The following is a 22,239-nucleotide window of genomic DNA, read 5'->3' on the forward strand; positions in this document are numbered from 1 at the left end:
TGGTTGTCAGGCAATTTAATCAATAGTAAGAACAGATATACCCAGATGTCATTGCTTCTGTGACCAATATTCTCCCCTCACCCCTGTGGAGGTGTCAGTGTTTTAATAAAGTGAACAGGTGCAATGTACGAAATTTCTTCAGAGCCAATTTCTAAATTGTTCATCTCATATTCCAAAAGTGAAAGGACAGCCAATCAGACTCCGACAACATAATTGCCTCATTTTCAACCCTAAAAGCATTATGTGCCTCCTGCTAGTTTAGCACCTGGCAAATCTACTTAAAGTTATGCAAGATGTTGTTTGCTCAGATAATGCTTAAAGTATCATGACATTGTAATGAAGGAGAAGGAGAGGGTTTAATCTAGTATGAATCTACATTAGTCCTGTACATGGTGGACGTAAGTAGTTTCTTTGAAAGCTGGTAACGAATCTCACTCTTGGGACGATTTTAATCCATTCTGGCAGCCTTGAACTCAATATTACAAGAGATGTCATTCTTGTCTTCTCTTTCCTCTTTATGGAGATTATCTCTAGGGATTTGTCATTTCTTAATCATTTGTAATGTGTATATATAATACTTCTTCCAAGAAGAAGTCTCCTTTTTGTTTTTTTCCCCCTCAGTAATTTCTCCTTCCTTTTCTAGAACTATAGTTCTGGGACAAGTCTTTCATTTGTTTGCCTTGTCTAATTTAGACCCAAATCCCAAAATAAAGACAACAGGAGTCAGCCCACATGGTGCTCCCCATAGGATCACGGCCTTAAGTTTTAATTTTTTGGAAGCAGCAGTGGTTATGCTTAAGTTTCTGGTTTTTAAGTACTATGTTAGTCTGCAGCTTTGGGGAAATGATATTTATGATGATAGTAACTAAAGCTGGGCAAAAATAACAACCAGCCCCCCCCCCCCCCAATTTATGTCCCATGATAAATTCTGATATTTTCACATTTTTTTCATTCCAAATTGGGACAAAAAAGTCAAGACAGATTTGTCATAGAATGAACAGTTCTTAAAAAAAAAATCTGATTTGAAAGTGTTGAAACATTTCATTTTTGATATTGCCCATCAAAATTAAATACACATTCCCAAACAACCTCCCTAGGCAATTTATTCCAGTGCTTAACCACCCTGACAGTTAAGAAGTTTTTCCTAATGTCCAACCTAACCCTCCCTTGCTGTAATTTAAGCCCATTGCTTCTTGTCCTATCCTCAGAGGTTGAGAAAAAAAAATTTTCTCCCTCCTTGTAACAACCTTTTACATACTTGAAAACTGTTATGTCCCCTCTCAGTCTTCTCTTTTCCAGACTAAACAAAACCATTTTTTTCAATCTTCCCTCACAGGGCATGTTTTCTAGACCTTTAATCATTTTTGTTGCTCTTCTCGGTACTCTCGCCAATTTGTCCACATCCTTACTGAAATGTGGTGCCCAGAACTGAACAAAATACTCCAGTTGAGGCCTAATCAGTGTGGAGTAGAGCGGAAAAATTACTTCTCGTGTCTTGCTTACAACACTCCTGCTAATACATCCCTGAATGTTCACTTTTTTGCAACAGCATTACACTGTTGACTCATATTTAGCTTGTGGTCCAGTATGACCACCAGATCCCATTCCGCAGTACTCCTTGTATGTGTGCAATTGATTGTTCCTTCCTAAATGGAGTACTTTGCATTTGTCCTTATTGAATTTCACCCTATTTACTTCAGACCATTTCTCCAGTTTCTCCAGATCATTTTGAATTTTAATCCTATCCCGCAAAGTACTTTCAACCCCTCCCAGCTTGGTATCATCTGCAAACTTTATAAGCGTAATCTGTATGCCATTATCTAAATCATTGATGAAGATATTGAACAGAACCGGACACAGAACTGATCTCTGTGGGATCCCACTTGTTATATGCCCTTTCAGCATGACTGTGAACCACTGATAACTACTCTCTGGAAGGTTTTCCAACCAGTTTTGCACCCACTTTATAGTAGCTCCATCTACTTGCATTTTCCTATTTTATTTATGAGAAGGTCATGTGAGACAGTATCAAAAGCTTTACTAAAAATCAAGATATACTACGTCTACCGCTTCCCCCCATCCACAAGGCTTGTTACCCTGTCAAAGAAAGCTATCAGGTTGGTTTGACACGATTTTTTTTTTTTGACAAATCCATGGTGACTGTTATTTATTACCTTATTATCTTCTAAATGTTTGTAAATTGATTGTTTAATTATTTGCTCCATTATCTTTCCAGGTACAGAAGTTAAACTGACTAGTTTGTAATTCCCTGGGTTGTCCTTATTTCCCTTTTTATAGATGGGCGATATATTTGCCGTTTTCCAGTCTTCTGGAATCTCTCCTGTCTTCCATGACTTCCCAAAGATAATTGCTAATGGCTCAGATATCTCCTTAGTCATCTCCTTGAGTATTCTAGGATGCATTTCATCAGGCCGTGGTGACTTGAAGACATCTAATTTGTCCAAGTAATTTTTAACGTGTTCTTTCCCTATTTTAGCCTCTTCTGATCCTACCTCATTTTCACTGGCATTCACTACATTAGACATCCAATCACCATCAACCTTCCTGGTGAAAACTGAAACAAAGAAATCATTAAGCACCTCTGCCATTTCCACATTTTCTGTTATTATCCCCCCCCCCCCCCCCGCCCGCCGCCATTGAGTAATGGGCCTACCCTGTCCTTGGTTTTCCTCTTGCTTTCAATGTATTTGTAGAATGTTTTCTTGTTACCCTTTATGTCTCTAGCTAGTTTGATCTCATTTTGTGTCTTGGCCTTTCTAATTTTGTCCCTACATACTTGTGTTATTTGTTTATATTCATCCTTTATAATTTGATCTAGTTTCCACTTTTTGTAGGACTCTTTTTAGATTTTTAGATCATTGAAGATCTCCTGGTTAAGCCAGAGTGGTCTCTTGCCATACTTCTTATCTTTCCTAGGCAGTGGGATAGTTTCCTCTTGTGCCCTTAATAGCGTCTCTTTGAAAAACTGCCAACTGTCTTCTATTGTTTTTCCTCTTATACTTGCTTCTCATGGGATCATACCTTCAATGCTTCAACCTCTCTGGCCACTCAGTAACAGATTTAAAGGTGGCAATTTTGCAACAGAAAAGCTTCAAAAACAGATTTCAACGAGAAACTGCTGAACTTGAATTAATATGCAAACTAGATACTGTCAATTTAGGCTTAAATAGAGACTGGGAATGGCTGAGCCATTACACACATTGAATCTATTTCCCCATGTTAAGTATCCTCACACCTTCTTGTCAAACTGTCTTAAATGGGCTATCTTGATTATCACTACAAAAGTTTTTTTTTCTCCTGCTGACAATAGTTCATCTTAATTAATTAGCCTCTTAGAGTTTGTAAGGCAACTCCCACCTTTTCATGTTCTCTGTATGTGTATATATATATATATATATATCTTCACTATATGTTCCATTCTATGCATCCAATGAAGTGGGCCGATGATCACTTTCACCCAAGCTGTCTTCCACTTTCAAATTCTTATCCAGTTCCTCCCTATTTGTAAAAATCCAATCTAGAACAGCCTCTCCCCTGGTAGCTGTCTCCACCTTCTGAAATAAAAAAATGTCTCCAATACATTCCAAGAACTTGTTGGATAATCTGTGCCCTGCTGTGTTATTTTCCCAACAGATGTCTGAGTAGTTGAAGTCCCCCATCACCAAGTCCTGTGCTCTGGATGATTTTGTTAGCTGTTTAAAAAAAGCCTCATCCACCTCTTCTTCCTGGTTAGGTGGTCTGTAGTAGATCCCTATCATGACATCACCCTTGATTTTACCCCTTTTTTCTTACCCAGAGACTTTCAACAAGTCTGTCTCCTATTTCCATGAGAGCACCTCATGTTACAGGTAGTGCCTTGTATACCTCAGGATTAGTCCCTAATTGGTTTGGAGACTCTACCCTTAATAGAAGTGCTTAGTTCTCTAACATCTTCCCCTGTATCTTAGCTCTAGTCAATACAAGGGAGGGTGAAGATCTAAGTGAGCCAGTTACAGCTTCCTATTCTGCACCAATTTGACAGTTAAATCATCCTGGGGGCTACTGTAATTTATACCACCTCCATACGGTCCCAAAGAGATCCTATACGTGTGGAGGACCAATGCACTGTACTCCACCCTACACTCCTCTCCAACTGACACTCTGATATGCACATCCCCTGACATTCTTCCTCCACTAGGGTTGAGGGAGGAACTCCCAGCAGAGCAGTTGCCCCAGCAGGCTAGTGGAGGGAGTTCCCCACTGGCCATTTCTGGCAAGAATCCAGCTACTTTGCACCCCCTGAGCAGCATAAAGTGACCAGATCATACCAGATAGTTTGATCCTATGATTTTTAATATTTATTCTAAATCCCGGCTTCATGTCCGGCCCATCCCTTTCAAAGTACATGTGTTTGGTTCCTGTACTTAGACCTTAAGAGAGTAAGAACAGCGAATGATTTCATTACAGAGGTCTGAATGATTTATATAATCTCATTTAAAGTTCACCTCTGCTACCTTTTCTGTGGAAAAAACAAAGTCATTTCAAGCCAAGGTCATATGTTTATATGGTGGTTTTTTTCCAATATATATTTCTTGTAATAGTGCTGCTACTTCTTTAGATGAATTAATGTATATCAAACAACTAAAATTAATTGGAACATAAAAACAAATATATATATTCATTTTACTGCTTTGTTTTTCCTGGGCCCTTGGAACAGAGTGGGTCATTATTTTTTGTATTATTATTTTTAATTTAAATCTCTAGAGTCTGGACAATACTGGAGCAGCATTTTATTGGACATTTACAGTATTTGGCCATTTGAAATATTAGTTCTATTGCAGCTCAGTCCCTTACACAAAATTTTGGTAGCTTTGTGGTTTGAGATTTCAATTTGATGCTTCCGTTGGTGTTTCACCAATTATAACATTTATTGCCCTGATTGTAATTAAAAGCATTATGATGGGGAAAGGAGTTCTATTATCATGGTCTTCTTGTCAGAAGAGAATTTTAGCATGCAGTGCTGTTATTTGAAGAGTAGGACACACTGTTGGGGATTTTGAAATTCTCTATCACAGCTCTTGATCATGCACTTTGCTGACCCCATAGTTGCCTGAGGTAGAGCCAGATTTCTTGAAGCTCTGTTCCATGCTTTAACCTCAACTTTCAGTACTCAAAATCCTCCATGTTCTTAAGTGTGCAGCTTTAAATAACTTTATTTAGCTTGGGTGGTATCAATTTCAGTTCTTAGTTTGTAATCACAAAATACAACAGACATAAAAGGTTTAGGACTGAAATGGCCATGGAGGATGAGTGTTCCTATTAGGTTTGGGTTGAGGCATATTAGCAGGGCAGGGTTGGGGGGGTGCTGCTTTGCTGCTGCCCACATCCACTACCTCTACTGTGAATAAAGGACTGCAGTTCCCAGAGGTGTTTGCCTAAGTAATAAGGCCTACATTCACAGCAACCAAAATACTGTGGTCTAAAGGTTTCAAGGATATAAGCTGAAGCAAGTTCATTCCTAGACAATTCTGGATTTCATCCCTCTAGAGAGGAGAGAATCCCTGAAATCACATCAGTAGCTCTAAATACCTTCCCCTTTTGTTTTTTTTTTAATTCCTCATTGGACTTGAGTACTGCTCAGTTGCACACTATGATCCTATTAATTATTTTTAACTTATTTCAAGAAATTGTCTCCCTCAGATGAACTTAAATGGGATTCACATTAAAATCAGACCTAGACAAATGAAGACTAAACCAGCTGACAGATAGGGCATTCCAGGGGATCCATGGAGAATTGAACGTATCACAATTAAAACTTTTATTTTCATATAAAATTGCAAGACCCTTAGCTATTGAAAGCCAGGAATCTTGGGAGATGTATTCAAAGCTATATCTCTGGAACTAAATCACCTCAGTAACCATTCCATGAGGGAAGACAACACTCAGTTTAAGATGGAGCATGGATGCCTGGTCATGAGTGATCATTCCAGGGTAGATTCTCAGTTTGACAGACAGCAGGGTAGAGAATTGAGTCAGCATCGATAAATATGAGACTCTAGAAGCCACGGCCATCTGGGCCAGCATGTGGAATCACAGATTTTTTGAATCTTCTGCATCTGCCAGGAATTAACTAGCAGAGGTTTTGATGTACCCACATATAGACATGCCCTTCCTTGCTGGATAGAAGAGACAACTTTGTAAAAGTGGCCTTTCTTTGATGCACTGAGCAGCAGACTGAAAGTCTTCTGGTCAGATCAGAGGGTAGGTTTATTTCTGGAGTCCCATGGTGGTGGAAGACGAGATGTAGCAGTCTGATGAAGGGGCTGTTTGATTTGAGAAGAACATCTGCAATGTATCTTCTCATTTCCCATTAACAAATTGGCAACTAGAATTATATTGTGTGCTGGCATTCATGCCAAACATTACATGTTTGCAATGTCAGAGAGAAGATACTGGTTTATGTGGTGATACAGAAAACATGGCTGCTGAAATGGCCATTTGAATCAACAGAACCTTTTGCAGTGCTACATAACTGATGCATACACAATCTTCTTAATGTCCAGAGGATTGCTTGTATTTGCCATTCAGAGAGACCCCAAATTTTTGGATAAGACGCCCCTCTGCATGGGATCTCTATTCAAAGATGAAGTCCACCATGGCCACTACCACATAGCAGGATTGAATTTGGAAATCCAGTCCTACTTGGAGATTCCTGCTGGATTGCCATGATCTCTGACGTATTTCAAAGTCTGTCTTCACTGGGATCTCAATGGTTGCTGTGGTTGTCCCATGAGGAAATTACTGAGGACCAACTGAAGCTTGTTAACTCATTTTAAATTCAGTGAATGAATTACATTGTATGGTGCCAGAGCAGAACATCCTCTCCAAGGTGATGTTCATTGCTGAACTAATCATCCAGATAAAGAAATCTGTGCACTTCTTGCCTGTGCAAGTAGAACGTGAGTACCACCATGAATTCTATGAGAACCACCAGGGGCTGATACTAGCCAAGAGGTGAGACGCAGATGAAGTGCCAGTATCAGCATGTGGTAGAGACAGATTTTACTGACAATGTTTAAATTATAATACTGTCAATCAAGTAAAAACAAAGAATGTACATAAGTGTACATTCCATCCTTTACACACATTTTTGTACATTTTTATTCACAACTTCTCTACTTATTCAAAGTATTTTTGTTATAAAAATGTGACAGTGTTTTGAAAAGTGACAACAGACCACTGAAATTGCTGTCAAGATGCTTTAACATTTTTACTTTAATGAAGTATTGTGTTGAAAAATACATGTTTCTACAGAGCTACATTTACTGTGGATTGTTGTTTACAAGCAGCTGCCCTCCAATTTCTTCTTCATTTAAAGAAAAAAATCTAAGCAACCTACACCTAAAGCTTATTTATATTACTGTAGCACCTGGGAGTCCTAGACCAGGACCCCATTGTGCTAGGCACTGTAGGGGAAAATAAGATAGTCCCTGCCCCAGAAAGCTTGCAATTTAAGTATGGGACAGACAACAGATGTGTACAGAAAGAGATGAGGGCACACAGGGAATCAAATAGAAAATCAGCATGATAGGCAGTGGTCCCAGCACACCAGAGGCTTAGCCATTGTCAATTTTTTTGCAGACAACACAGCAGAGGAGAGTTTTAAGGAAGGTTTGTAAGAGGATAATGACTTGTTCTTGCAGATAGGAGGAACTACCTGTAAACAAGCAGAAGGGGCTGCATGAGAGAAAGCACAATGGTACTTACTTGAAAATGTAACAAGTGGTGATGGAGGGTGGCTTCATGGGTCTGATCAGAAGTGGGGAGGTGTGGGAGGAGACCTTTCAATACAATTGAGGAATTGTTAAAAGTAGGAATGGCTGCCCTCCAGTTTATTTGTCATTTAAAGGGGGGGAACCCCTAACGAAACTTACACCCCAAACAAACATTTGTTTGATAAAAAATTCTGAAACTGATCAATGAACGCACCTTTTCAATTTGTGAGAGATTGTTTCAACTCATTTTGTGGTTGTTGTTTTGCTTTTTGAAGATTGGTTGTAAGAAATAAGAATTCTGCTTAGTTTAGACTTAGGCCAAGCCTGAACAGAAGCAAGTCTTTATGGTATTGTTACATTATAACTTACAGAAAATTGGGTTGTTGCTGTAAAATGAAACTATTCCAGATTGGATATCAGTGCTACTAAGAATATAATATTAAAACACAAAACGTAAGTTAATGAAGGGCCAGATCCCCAGCTGCACTCATTTATACCACCTGAGGATCTAGCCAAAACTTTTTTTCTGTTTTTTTGTTTTGTTTTTTTGTTTGGGGGGGGGGGGGGGGTAAAGCATGAACCACTACCACCATATTAAACTATCATATTGTACCTACCTATTGTGTTTTACATACTCTCTCTCACACACACACTCAAATTTCTTCCCGGCACCTTCTGATTTTTGCACATCCCCTCTGTGGCCCCCTCAAAGTCACAGGACCTCCCTGTCAACTTCTTCCTAGGACTGTCCAAGATGGTCTAGGAGGAGGAAGCTGGACAGGGAAGTGGGAGGTACTCTGGAACTGTGGTGTCTATTTCATGTCCCTTGTCTGCTCATGTCTCTAGGTAGAGTTCCTCTGGGTAGTGTCCATTGACTTCTCGGATGCCTCTGAGAAGTGGTTGGTGCTATCCAGGGTTCTCTGATTGGTTTATCCAGATTTTCAACCTTTAACCTCACTCCCATTCCTGTTTTCTCCTTTGTTTTCCCTAGCAATCAGTTGTAGCCTGGATTCCTCCCCCTTAATTGAGGGGATGGTTCTTTAGTTATGGGAGGACCTAGATCCTCCTGTCTCAATACTACAAATAGTATGTATATTAATTTCAGTTCTAATACAGATCCAAGAAGAATGAAGCTTTAGTCTTTTTTCCAGGGAACACTGAGATAAATCTATACTTAAATAAATGGGAAAGGACAGGTTAAGGAGCTGGGGAAAATGTGACCTTCTCTATGGTACCAGGTTCTAAATACCTAAACCTGAGTTCAGCATCTCACTTTGTTTCTCAGTGGCACTCTTCCCTCTACCTCCATTCATGTTTTATTATATGGGCCTGACCCTACCCTGGCTGCAGGGCATGAGATTGTTCCCCTTACATGGAATTGTGAGGGGCCAAGATTCTTGATCCCAACTCAATTACACCCCTGGCCAGTGGGAAGCATGACAAAGGACATTACTCTGGAATTATACATTAGTTTATAATCTACTGTTATGTTCTACATATATCTAGGCATTTGTATGGCCACCTAATGCTGTAGTGTGTTATACTGTGTATACTCTTGTCAAGGCTGCTTCCCCACTCTGAACTTTAGGGTACAATTGTGGGGGCCTGCATGGAAACTTCTAAGCTTAACTACCAGCTTAGATCTGGTCCGCTGCCACCACTCCCAAATGCTAATTCCCTTCCCTGGGTAGCCTTGAGAGACTTTTCACCAATTCCCTGGTGAATACAGATCCAAACCCCTTGGATCTTAAAACAAGGAGAAATTAACCACCCCCCTCCTTTCTCCCACCAACTCCTGGTGGATAAAGATCCAACCCCCTTGGATCTTAAAAACAAGGAAAAATCAATCAGGTTCTTTAAAAGAAGGCTTTTAATTAAAGAAAAAGGTAAAAATCATCTCTGTAAAATCAGGATGGAAAATAACTTTACAGGGTAATCAAACTTAAAGAGCCCAGAGGAATCCACTCTAGCCTTAGGTTCAAAGTTACAGCAAACAGAGATAAACACTCTAGCAAAAAGGTGCATTTACAAGTTGAGAAAAACAAAGATAAAAACTAACACGCCTTGCCTGGCTGTTTACTTACAAGTTGTAAATATGAGAGACTTGTTCGGAAAGATTTTGGAGAGCCTGGATTGATGTCTGGTCCCTCTCAGTCCCAAGAGCAAACAACCCCCAAAACAAAGAGCACAAACAAAAGCCTTCCCCCCAACAAGATTTGAAAGTATCTTGTCCCCTTATTGGTCCTTTGGGTCAGGTGTCAGCCAGGTTACCTGAGCTTCTTAACCCTTTACAGGTAAAAGGATTTTGGAGTCTCTGGCCAGGAGGGATTTTATAGTACTGTACACAGGAGGGCTGTTACCCTTCCCTTTATAGTTATGACAACTCTAATGGTTCAAGATGTGCAACTGTCCTCATATCTGAAACAGATAGTTTTGGGGTGAGGTGATAAGGCACTGTGTAACCATATTACTTTTATCATTTACCGCTCTCATACACTACAGGGCTCTTTAACATGATAGTAGGGGATACAGCAACAGTGCAGGGCAGTGATCATTAAGTAAGCAAATGTGTTTTCATATTGGAAATAGTATTGTATTTTTCAGTTTTGTATTGCAAGTTGAGCATAGAACTTCCTTGTTATTTGTAAACAAATTGTAGAACACATTGCTATTGTGCAAAGGACTGCAAATAGACAATGTTTCTTATAGAAGTGATCATAGCAATGTGAAAACTTAAAAGAAATTATGATGATGTTGTCTTCTCTATTTTTCAGCAGTAGGAAACTAAGCTTAAGTAGAAATCCATGACTAGTAAGTATTTGTAAGGCAAATTATAGTTCTGTGGTTAAGGCGTAGGACTGGTAGACAGGAGAACTAACTTCTGGGCCAGATCCTTATCTGGTGGAATCACCATAGTTCCATGGAAGTCAGAGGAGTGATGCTGATTTACACTAGCTGAGGATCAGGGCCTCTGTTCTTTAGTTCTGCCAAAGGGAACATTTTAAAGCAATGCATAGTTAAACTTATTTGCCTGTCACTTGTTTTCCATAATTTATCTTTTTGTATTCTCTTAACTTATAAAAATGATGTGTTTGCATAAGAAAATCCAATACTGAAAACGTACTATTATTAAACCTACATCATGACAAAATGTTGATGGCCATTTCCATGCCCTAGATTGTGATCCTATAACTAGAGCTGGTCTGAATTTCTCTCTCTTCTCTCCATCCGCCCCAAAACAAAGTTTGGTAAACTAAACAAGCCAAAAAATGCAAGCACTTTCTACTAAAGTGTTCAGGTTTTATATCCCAAAATTGATTTTTATTTAGCTAAAAACCTGTATAAGCAAGACCAGATATTCTCCTCAAAACCAAGTCATTTTCTGTCAAAAAATAGGATGGACATTTTTTACACCAGATGTGGTTGTAACTAAGGTCCCAGCCATGCAAGCTACTCCATGAAGATAGACCACTCTACTCATGCAGACCCATTGCAGTCATGGGGGTTCTGTTCTAGAGCTGGCATCTACCCAATTTGGCAGGATTAAGGAGTTATGGTGGGATAATTATGTCTTCGGTGTAGGACCAATCTGACAAAACATGGATTGTCAAACAGGAGTGGGAAGATGAGGGAACTAAACACCAATATGTGGAATCTAATATGTGGGGGGGAAGCACAAAGTTACATAAAAGGACAGTATTTAAGATGTTTTCTACCATTAAAGTCCCTTTTTAAAAAGGAAATAAAGGGATGGTCTAAATTCTAGAAATAAGCATCTGGGTCACACTACTCATGTGAATAATCCCATTGATTTATTATCTAAGGTACTTGTATGGCCCGCATTATTATAATGTCCGAGTACCTCTCAGTCTTCAATGTATTTATCCTTGTGAGGTATGAAAATCCTGTTCTCCCCATTTTACAGAAGGGGAACTGAAGTTGAGACCAAGGGTCAGGTTTTTAAAAGAGTGTTTAAAGATGCAGATGATCACCCAGTGGGATTTTCAAAAGGTGCTTTTCAACTAGGCACCTATTGCCTCTTTGACCGCCTAAATACCTTTAAAGATCTGGCCCTAAGTGACTTGCCCAAGGTGACACAGAAAGTCTGTGGTGAAACAAGGATTTGAACCCAAATATTGCATACCTAAGACTAGTGTCTTAATCACTGAACCATCTATTTCTATTCCTTGTCTGAGTATAACTGTGTGCACTGAAATGTTTGCAAAACCAGGTCCTTTATTTGGATATAAGAGAGCCTGATTCTTATACACTAAGGCATCTTTTTGTTACCAAAGTGGAGAATAAGGCTAATGTGTATTTATTCTTAATCTAAGCTACTATTTATGTAATTTTCTGTTATTGTATCATTGTCATCTAGTCGTCATTGGTAATGCAATTATGTTTTATTGTAAAATGATATATTTTGCTGCAAAATGTAAGTTAAATTGTGTCCAAAAATAACCACAGATACGTAATTACAAAACATTGAATCTTGCCATTTTTCAGATGAATTCAAGTTCTTTATGAAAAGGCTGCCCATGAACTATTTCCTCAACACGTCTACCATAATGCATTTGTGGACAATGGATTCTAATTTTCAGCGTCGCTATGAGCAACTGGAAAACAGCATGAAACAACTTTTCCTTAAGGCACAGAAAATTGTACACAAGCTCTTTAGCCTAAGTAAGAGGTGCCATAAACAGCCACTCATCAGCTTGCCAAGACAGAGGTAAGAAATGCTGTGAAAACCTGACACACTCAGGACATTGTTTTGAGACTGAAGCCTGCTTAAAAGTACAGGTATGCTAATAAATATAATATGCAGCCTTTATAACCATAACAGCAAGACAATGCTATTGAGTCTTCTAACCTTTAATGTTGTTCTGGTCAAACGTTCCCAAAGATGATGCCACAATGAGAAAAGTAAAATGCAAACTACAACTGAATATTCTTGTGTATTACTGGAATCAACAAATCAAAGTAACATTTCCCCTCCCCCCCAAACACACACACATCCCCACTGAGGTCAAATTCATCCCTCATTTAATCCATTAATTTCAGCAGAGTTATATCTACTCCTAGGCCTCCTATGTAATGCTTGAGGAAGTCAATGGAAGGATTTTCATGGACTTCAACAGGTATTTGATCAGGCCTTTATACCAGGTCTTACACAGGAGCAACCTATAATCTAGTGGAGAACAAAAAAATAATGCAATGAAGTTACACCAGTAGAAGATTTGGCCTACTCTACTAAAGGGCAGTAGTGGACCTAAAATGAGCAGATTGTAGTATTATAAAAAATATAGATTAAAGATTAGAGTTTGATTTCTCTTGTAGGAAGCTAGGAGGAATGTCCTAAAATTTTAGTATAATTAATGAGCTCTTTCTGTAAGAAAGTATTTCTATAGGGATTTCAATATGCAACATATAAGAAATCCTTGTACCACAGTTGGAAAAGATAACTACAGATATTTATTGTAACACTTCCTTGTGGGAAAAAACAAAACAAAACACAAGCCTCTTTCCTTGTCCTCCTACAGCTGGTTTCCTAACATTTTGCTAAGTTTTTAAAACTATGCCTCAGTTGGAAAAAAATGAAAAAGAAAAAATGTTAATTGAAATTGACTGTGTCCTCCCCCTTGCTCCCCAGCTCTTGATTGAAGCAAAGAATCAAGCCATTTAAAGTAATTCCATCTCATGATTTTATAGTCTTCAAACCCAAACAACTTTACATATTTTTCCCAACATTGTTAACAGAAATAATTAATTGACTTCTGAGCTATAGAAACCACTTTCTCACAATTTATAGTCTACAATCAACAGATAGAACAGATTAGAATGAGACAAAACTAACAATACTCATACCTTTGTGCCCTGCCACAGTTTTAGCATACTTGGGGGGAGGGGGAGAGGGAAATCCCATTTTCATTTTATTTCTCTCAGTGTCAATTCCTTTCCAATTCTAGATGTTGTTCTTAGATTTTAAGGTCAATTTAATAAAAAAAAATGTATTATTTCAATTTCTGATTTAATGATGCAGTAGTTAGAATCACACCAAGATCAACCGTACAAGTCAATGGTAAGTTTTTATCGGCTGTTTAGATGTGATTTATTCTGACATTTAAAATTCCTCTAAGTGAGTAAGGAAGTGTGCTATGTATCAGTGAAGGGGATTTTTTCAGGCTGTCTATTTTCAGCAGCAGCAGAACTTTTTGGAATAAATAGTGAGAATCAAATAGTAACATAGGAATTGCCAATTTGGATCAGACCTGATGTCCATCTGGTACATCATTCTGGGTCAGCCCCAAATGCTTCAGAGGAAGGTATAAGAACCATGCGGTAGGCAGGTGTGGGATAATTTACTCCCCACACCCCCAATGCTCCATCTTGGGTTCCACTTCTTGAGATAAAGTGGCAGAATAAAGTTTGTTTTCTGCATACCAATTGTGTCACCGTCTTTTAGTAAACTATTTCAGAGGAGCAAACAACTTACCTAGTTATACAGAATTAGAAAAGTTAAGATAAAAGTATGAGTGTGTATCCAGGATCCTGTCTTCGCTGCACACCTAAAACTTCATTTCAATGAGACATTTGGGTGTACAAGGACTATTGGCTAGAGTCCAATATGTTTAACACACCCACGAAAAATGCTTTTGTGGATCTGACACTAAACAAGTTGTATTGAAATTATTTATTTACTTATAAGTAAATAAATTGCTAGAGGCATTCTGTGTCATTCCTTTATTTATCACCACTTTTCTTGGCTACTACTAATTATATAACTTTATTCTAAGAGGGTTGTGGAGAAGGGTTTGCAGGGCTGTGGGGTCTTTCCCCTCCCAGTCATATCATAAGCATCCTTTGCAAGAGGATTTTCATCTGCTGAGGCATATAGTGAGACTTTATGTTGAGTATGAAAACAATTTGGATTTACTTGTGTGTATGTAAGCCTTTGCAACATGGACATTATCCAAAACACTCCCAAGCATGAAAAGAAAAAGTTACAATTTGAAAGAAAATTTCTTAATTTTCTGTGAAATGATGTCACAGAGCGTTATGCATGGGCTTCAGGGCCTGCTATGTCAAATGGATCAAGGATGGTCAATAAAATGTTCTCAGTGAGCTGCTTTGATACATTAACAGTTACATCTGCCTTAAGAATTGTGTGACCTCATTCACTGTGTTTTCTTTGCTTGACCAGCCTCTATTGTCTGCATTAGTTAGAATTCCACTAGGTGGCCAGCTCTTGCTACAGTTAATATCACAGAAAGATACAGCAATGCTGCAGATGGCAAAATATGTTGTCTCAAAAGACTGGCTGTTGTGGGCAGAGAGCTTCTGTATGAGGATAATCATGTGTAAAGAAGGATTGTGAATTGAGAAAGAAGTGGGCTGTAGTCCACGAAAGCTTATGCTCTAATAAATTTGTTAGTCTCTAAGGTGCCACAAGTACTCCTGTTCTTCTTTTTGCGGATACAGACTAACACGGCTGCTACTCTGAAACCTGAATTGAGAAAGATATTAAAGTAGCATATCTATAGAAGCTTTTGACTCTATGATATTTATTCAGCTGCAAGGGGTGAGACCAACAGAGTTACTTCATCTTATTAGGTGTAGCTGCATCTTTTGCAAATAAGGTGAAATGTACAGAGGGGCATCAACTGGAACACAGGTTCTAAACCTCCTTAAATTTTAGGAACTGTTCCAAACGTTACTGTTCTGGATGATCACTATGGGCTGTAGCTAAACCTGAAAGATGGGATTGATACAAATTTAACTTTGTAGTAATGTGGGCTGTATTTAATGTTCTTATTTTACAAGGGAAAATGGCCCATGTTCAACAGGGCCAACTTTTAAATGCTCATGATAGGTCACTGTAGTTCATATCTCACTGAGGTGAAAGGTCATATTTTTTGTCACTGTTCTTGTCTGGCTGGATTGTCATAGCAACAGCACCTCCTTTTATATTGTAGTAGCTATATTCTGAGCACCTGAAAAATCATAGGAACATGAGATCCTCATCCAGTTGTTACTTGGAATCAATGGGGCTTTCTGTGCTAGTAACAGTTGGCAAGGTCAGGCACCAAGTCCCTCAGAATTAATGGCCCAAACCTGCTTTCACTGACCTTGATGGCAGTATTCCTATTAACTTCCATGACATAAAACAAAGATCCATGTCAAAGAGCATGGTCTGACCATAGGACGAGCTAAAGGAAAAGGCTATTTTCTATAAACATGACTATATCCACATTAGGGCTGCTGTTTCCAAAGATCAGGGATTAGATGGTCAACCCCCATTTAATGTTGGGTGCCAAAAGTCACATACATCGTGGAAATGCAAGCTAACGTTCTTACTATCTAGACTTTTCCATGTCATTTATAGTGATTCCAAGAATAGCATATCATTTGAGTGGATGCAGGTGGTACACAATATTACAGCATGGACACTAGCTGCACTAGCCTAATTTGTATGCAGTTTAAATAACTTCCTAATGAAAAGCCATCATTTTGTGCCAAATCTAAATAGCATAATTTGTCATTTAATAAATAGATAAATATTAAAAAGAGAAACAATGTAAATATAGCAGTAAAACATTAGAATATATATCATATCTTTGGTATATAAGTAAAATGGAAATCTATTGCAACAATTGCAATGCAGAATTGAACTTGAGCAAATCTGAATGTTAGCTTAAAAAGTACATGTACAAAATTTGCACACAGAAGCACACTCTTTTGGTAAAACATCAGTATTGGAATTTTTTTTAAGTCAGTGTTTAATCTTACTATGTAAGTTGTAACAGCAGCCCAAACACATTGGGCCTGATCCTCACCTAGTGCAAATTGAATCAGCTCCTTTGAAGTAAGAGGAGCTAGGTCAATTTACACCAGCAGAGGATCTAGCCCAGTATCATGTTATGGGCAAAACTCTGGCCCCTTATCTCAGATGGAGCTTTTAATTTGTCACAACATTCACTGCAGCTTGAAAGCCATATGTGAAAAACAAGCAAACCAGTTTAACATCGAAAGATGTTAAAAATAAATCAGGTTGTTGATCTATTGTATACACTTAGCCATATATTTGAAGGCCCTGCCCAAGATATGATCATGCAGGATTCCTTTAACCTGGGGAAAAAAGCTCAGTTATGTCCATAAGACACAGCTCAGTGTTGGAGCCAGTGAACACATGCCTCAAAGCATGATGAGTGCAAGGAAGAATTCTGCCTTTGGGATACAGAATTCTTCCTGGAGCTCTCCAGGATGCAGTGGATTTATGTCCACTGCAGTTTAATCTTCCCCAGGGTGCACCCAAAAGTTCTAACGACTGCTGTGTAAGGAGGAAGAGCCAGGCAGTTGCCCACTCACCATCTCACTCTCCTCTATTTTGGATGTTTACATCTGAGTATTCTCACAGAAGGAGCAGAATTTGAGTGCCAGGGAACATAAGGACACCAGTTAAGAACATAAAAACAGCCATACTGGGTCAGACCAAAGGTCCATCTAGCCCAGTATCCTGTCTTCTGAAAGTGGCCAATACCAGGTGCCCCAGAGGGAATGAACAGAACAGATAATCATCAAATGATCCATCTCCTGTACAGAAGCTGATTTAAATGATAGGTTACATACCACAGTTAGTAGTTCTGCAATTTCACATGAGAGTTCCTTCAGAACTCTTGCGTGAATACCATCTGGTCCTGGTGACTTGTAACTGTTTAGTTTACCAATTTGTTCCAAAACCTCCTCAACTGACACCTCAATCTGGTACAGTTCCTCAGATTTGTCACCTAAAAAGAATGGCTCAGGTTTGGGAATCTCCCTCACATCCTCTGCCATTAAGACCGCTGCAAAGAATTCATTTAGTTTCTCCTCAATGGCCCTATTGTCCTTGACTGCTCCTTTAGCATCTTGATTGTCCAGTGGCCCCACTAGTTGTTTAGCAGGCTTCCTGCTTCTGATGTACTTAAAAAATTTGCTATGACTTTTTGAGTCTTTGGTTAGCTGATCTTCAAATTCTTTTGGGGCCTTCCTAGTTATATTTTTACACTTTATTTGTGAAAGTTTATACTCCTATTTTTCCTCACTAGGATTTAACTTCCACTTTTTAAAGGATTCCTTTTTGCCTCTCACTGCTTCTTTTACTTTGAGGTTTATCCACAGTGGCACTTTTTGGTTCTCTATGTTTTTTAATTTGGGGTATACATTTAAGTTTAGCCTCTATTATGGTGTCTTTAAAATGTTTCCATGCAACTTGCAGGGATTTCACTTTTGGCACTGTACCTTTTAATTTCTGTTTAACTAACTTCCTCATTTTTGTGTAATCCCCCTTTCTAAAATTAAATGCTAGTGTTGGGCTGCTGTGGTATTTTCCCTGCCACGGGAATGTTAAATTTAATTATATTATCATCACTATTACCAAGCAATCCAGCTATATTCACCTCTGGGACTAGATCCTGTGCTCCACTTAGAACTACAGCAAGAATTGCTTCTCCTCTTGTGGGTTCCAGGACTAGCTGCTCCAAGAAGCAGTCATTTAAGGTGTCAAGAAACTTTATCTCTGCATCCCATCCTGAGGTGACATGTACCTAGTCAATATGGGGATATTTGAAATTCCCCATCATTATTGAGTTTTTTTATTTTTATAGCCTCTCTAATGATCCTGAACATTTCATTTCACAGTCACTATCACCATCCTGGTCAAGTGGTGAGTCATAGATCTCTACTGCTATGTTCTTATTATTAGAGCATGGAATAACTATCCACAGAGATTCTATGGAACAGTTTGGTTCATTTAAGGTTTTTACTTCATTTGATTCTATGCTTTGTTCACATTATTGCCACTCCTCCACCAGCATGACCTGTTCTGTCTTTCCGATGTATTTTGTACCCTGGTATTACTGTGTCACATTGAATATCCTTATTCCACCAAGTTTCTGTGATGCCTATTATATCAATATCCTCATTTAAAATGAGGCACTCTAGTTCACCCATCTTATTATTTAGACTTCTAATATTTGTATATAAGCACTAAACGATTGTCACTTTTTATCTGTCTGCCATTACATGATGTAATTGAATGGGCCTCTTTTTCATTTAACTGTTTCTCATCAGATCTTACCCATATTTTATCATCTTCCAACCTCTCCTCCTTATTAGGACATAGAGAATCTCTATTAATAGGTCCGCTCCTAAGGGATGTCTCTGTCTGAACCACGTGATTCTCTGCACCTGTTGGTTTTCCCCCAACCCTTAGTTTAAAAACTGCTCTATGGCTTTTTTTAATTGTATATGCCACAAATCTGGTTGCATTTTCCTGTGTAGGCTCCCCCTTCCCCAAAAGTTTCCCCAGTTCCTAATAAATCTAAACCCCTCCTCCTTACACCATTGTCTCATCCATGCATTGAGACTCTGCAGTTCTGCCTGTCTAACTGGCCTGATGATGGAACTAGAAGCATTTCAGAGACTGCTACCATGGAGGTCCTAGACTTCAGTCTCTTATCTAGCAGCCTAAATTTGTGCTTATCTGCTTCAAAGGCATTTAAGAGTGTGGTGTATTAAAAATGTATTGAATTTTTAATCTGTCACTTTAAATGCTCAGGAGTTTTTCTGGTCCTGCTTGCAGGCTAGAGAGCTGTGTAGGGAAGCATACAATCTAGGTCTAGCAGTAGCCAGCTTATAGTAAGGTAGAGTGAGTTCTGCTTCTCAGTGTTAGGAAGCAGTCTGCTCTCTCTCTGGTTTTTGGTTCTTCCATATCATTGCTCTGAATTTTTCAGACATAAAATAGTGTTATATTGAAATCTTACAAGGTTATTTAATATTTTTATCTAATATCTCTTTAAGTTTATGGTATAAACATAGAGAAGGGGCTTCTTCCTTCTTGCTGCTCCTCATTGCACACCTGCAGAACAGACATGGGAAATCTGAGCAATGGACTTTACTATAGTGTTTCAGTTGATCGGCAAATAAAGTTTTCTATCCCGCTTTTCGTAATGGGCAATACCTGAATACTTCAAAGTTAGGCTGAGACCCTGTAATAAGCCTGGGCCACATTGTGATACTACACAACTTCCTTGAGATTCGATTACTCTTACCCTAGAATGCATTGCTACAAATATTGTTGATTAGTGCACTGGTCACAAGATGATCAAGGAATAAAGTTTCCCCAGCAGAAAAGTACATCTTAATATGTAGAAAAGGACACTGAATAGCTATTGGTGGCTTTTTCTTTGTACAAGATGTTTGCAGAACTGAATGTCTGATAAAACCTAAATTACACATTATTCAGCAGATCACTAAGATAAAGGAAAATAGCAACTGAATGTTGCTTTAGACGAAGACAATACAAACAAGCAAGAGCCCCGTTCATTGAATGGAGTGGGGCTGAGCTTCATCTAGTGCTGCTCTAGAAGCAATGTTAAACATTAACATGTTTTTACTGTGTTTTATTAGCAAAATCCTTTGTTTCTAGAATACACAAGTTTCTAAATACAAATTGCCCTAGGAATGAAGAAAAAAAAATGTACCTACGTTATACATCACTTTCAATCACAAACAGTAAAAAGCTTTCTTTGATCCACTTCATTAAGATATTACATGTGGGAGTTAAAATGGGTTTGCAGGTTTAAAAGGTAAAAGAGAACTTCCAATAGAAATCAAAGTCATCTAGCTCACACAACAGGTGCACATCAGAAAGCTGCATGCAATACTAAGATGAAAAAATGCAAGATAAAATGAAGGTCAGTGTCTGTGTGTGGTTTTTTTGAACATGGAAGTCTCCATGGAAGTTTCTCCAGGGAAAACAATTAGTGGACTTTGAGGTGATACCTTTAATTGGACTGGAGATTAGAGTTATTTAAATCAGATGTGACACATATACAAACATGATCCATAGGCCTCTGACTAACAGGTCTGATCACAATCATAAGCAGAAAAAAGTTACATATACAAGCTAACAGGCTGTGTAAAAGTGTGACTCACCAGCAGCACACTTCCTTGTGGTGGGCATGGTATAGCAAGCATTTATCCTTTGGCACAGAAATCTGCTCCAGCCCTGTGGTGATCTATTTCTCATGGCTTGGCCCAACTGTGTTCAGTCTGACCCTTTCTATGGTAACTAAGTCCACAAATCAGTAGTCCAGTGACTTATCACCAGGTCTTTGGCTCAACAGTTCTTGCACCTGGGGCCGGCTCCAGGGTTTTGGCCGCCCCAAGCAGCCAAAAAAAAAAAAAAAAAAAAAAAAAAAGCCGCGATTGCGATCTGCGGCAGCAATTCAGCGGGAGGTCCTTTGCTCCGACCGGGAGTGAGGGACCGTCCGCCGAATTGCCGCTGAATAGCTGGACGTGCCGCCCCTCTCCAGAGCAGCCGTCCCAAGCACCTGTTTGCTAGGCTGGTGCCTGGAGCCGGCCCTGCTTGCACTCCTTATGTCACAGGGCTTTTAGCCACTTTGCTTGGTGGCTGATGGGAGGATCTTGGTTCCTCCTTATTCTCTGGGTTCTTGAAGTCCTTTTATACAGCTTGTTTCTAGGCTCACTCCTCAGCATATAACTCCCCTTTCCTGGGCTCTGCAGGTATCACCACTGGGAGACAGGCAGTCTAGCATAGTGGGTAGGACCAGGAGTCAGACATCAAGCCAGTGATCAGAGCCAGGAAATGTGAGCAGGATCTATTGTAATAACAGAGTAGGTACTTCCAGTTTGCACATATATCTTCCTGGAACTCCCTCTATGCTTAAATATGTGCCTGGACAGACCAATCAATCAGAGGTCAGGTAGGGAGGAAGGGCATGCTGCTAATCAGGTCTTCCATGGGTAGAACTTCCTGTGGTGGTAATTTTGCCCCTAGTTTATAGTTAATGGCTAACACCTCTGCCATAGGCCATGATGTTGAAGCATTGGTCACCTGGAGCCCCACAGACCCATGTTCTAGATCTCCTGATCCTTACAGCAGCATGCTTTCCATCCCTGTACAGAACCACCCAGGGCTTTCTCCCCAGAGGCCTGGCTCCTGTTGCTTCAAGCCTCTTTGTGTGTTTATATCTCCCTCAGAAACCCAATCCTTGGGGTCTTTCCTTTTTGTCAAAGATCACCACAGGAATCTGCTCCACCCCTCTGACTTCCCAGTATAACTCCTAGCCTTTTACAGAAAAGGATCTCAAAGCCTTCTTCCCTCCCCCAAACACCTATCTCTTATCTGCTGCCCTGAATTTCTTCCTTTATTAGTCACTCTGCTTCTCTCATTCTTGATTCAACCATTGAACTCCTCCCCAGTTGGGCCTAATCCTAAATTAGGCCTTACCTAACTCCCTGGTGCACCAATTGTGGTTAATATAGGGATGATTTGGTTCTTTTTGATTGGTCACTTATTAATAGATATGAAATGTTCCAGCTGGCCAGTAACACTTTAATTAAACAATGGAATACTTAAATATTAATTGGGCCAAAGCAAGAGTTAGAATGACTCAATAGC

The 22,239-nt window shown here is 39.2% G+C and overlaps 1 protein-coding gene across 10 annotated transcripts in view; it reads left to right on the top strand.

The window, feature by feature from the left end:
- The window catches only part of BRINP3 (BMP/retinoic acid inducible neural specific 3), a 317,033-nt gene that overhangs the window by 243,244 nt on the left and 51,550 nt on the right, over positions 1–22,239 (top strand). For all 10 annotated transcript variants that reach the window (XM_005290689.5, XM_065554443.1, XM_005290684.5 and 7 more), the window contains one exon: positions 12,282–12,504. In XM_005290689.5, coding sequence (XP_005290746.1) covers positions 12,282–12,504 — 223 coding nt within the window. The remainder of the gene's footprint in view (positions 1–12,281; positions 12,505–22,239) is intronic.

This window comes from Chrysemys picta, chromosome 8 (assembly GCF_011386835.1).
Source record: "Chrysemys picta bellii isolate R12L10 chromosome 8, ASM1138683v2, whole genome shotgun sequence".
Classification (NCBI taxonomy): domain Eukaryota; kingdom Metazoa; phylum Chordata; order Testudines; family Emydidae; genus Chrysemys; species Chrysemys picta.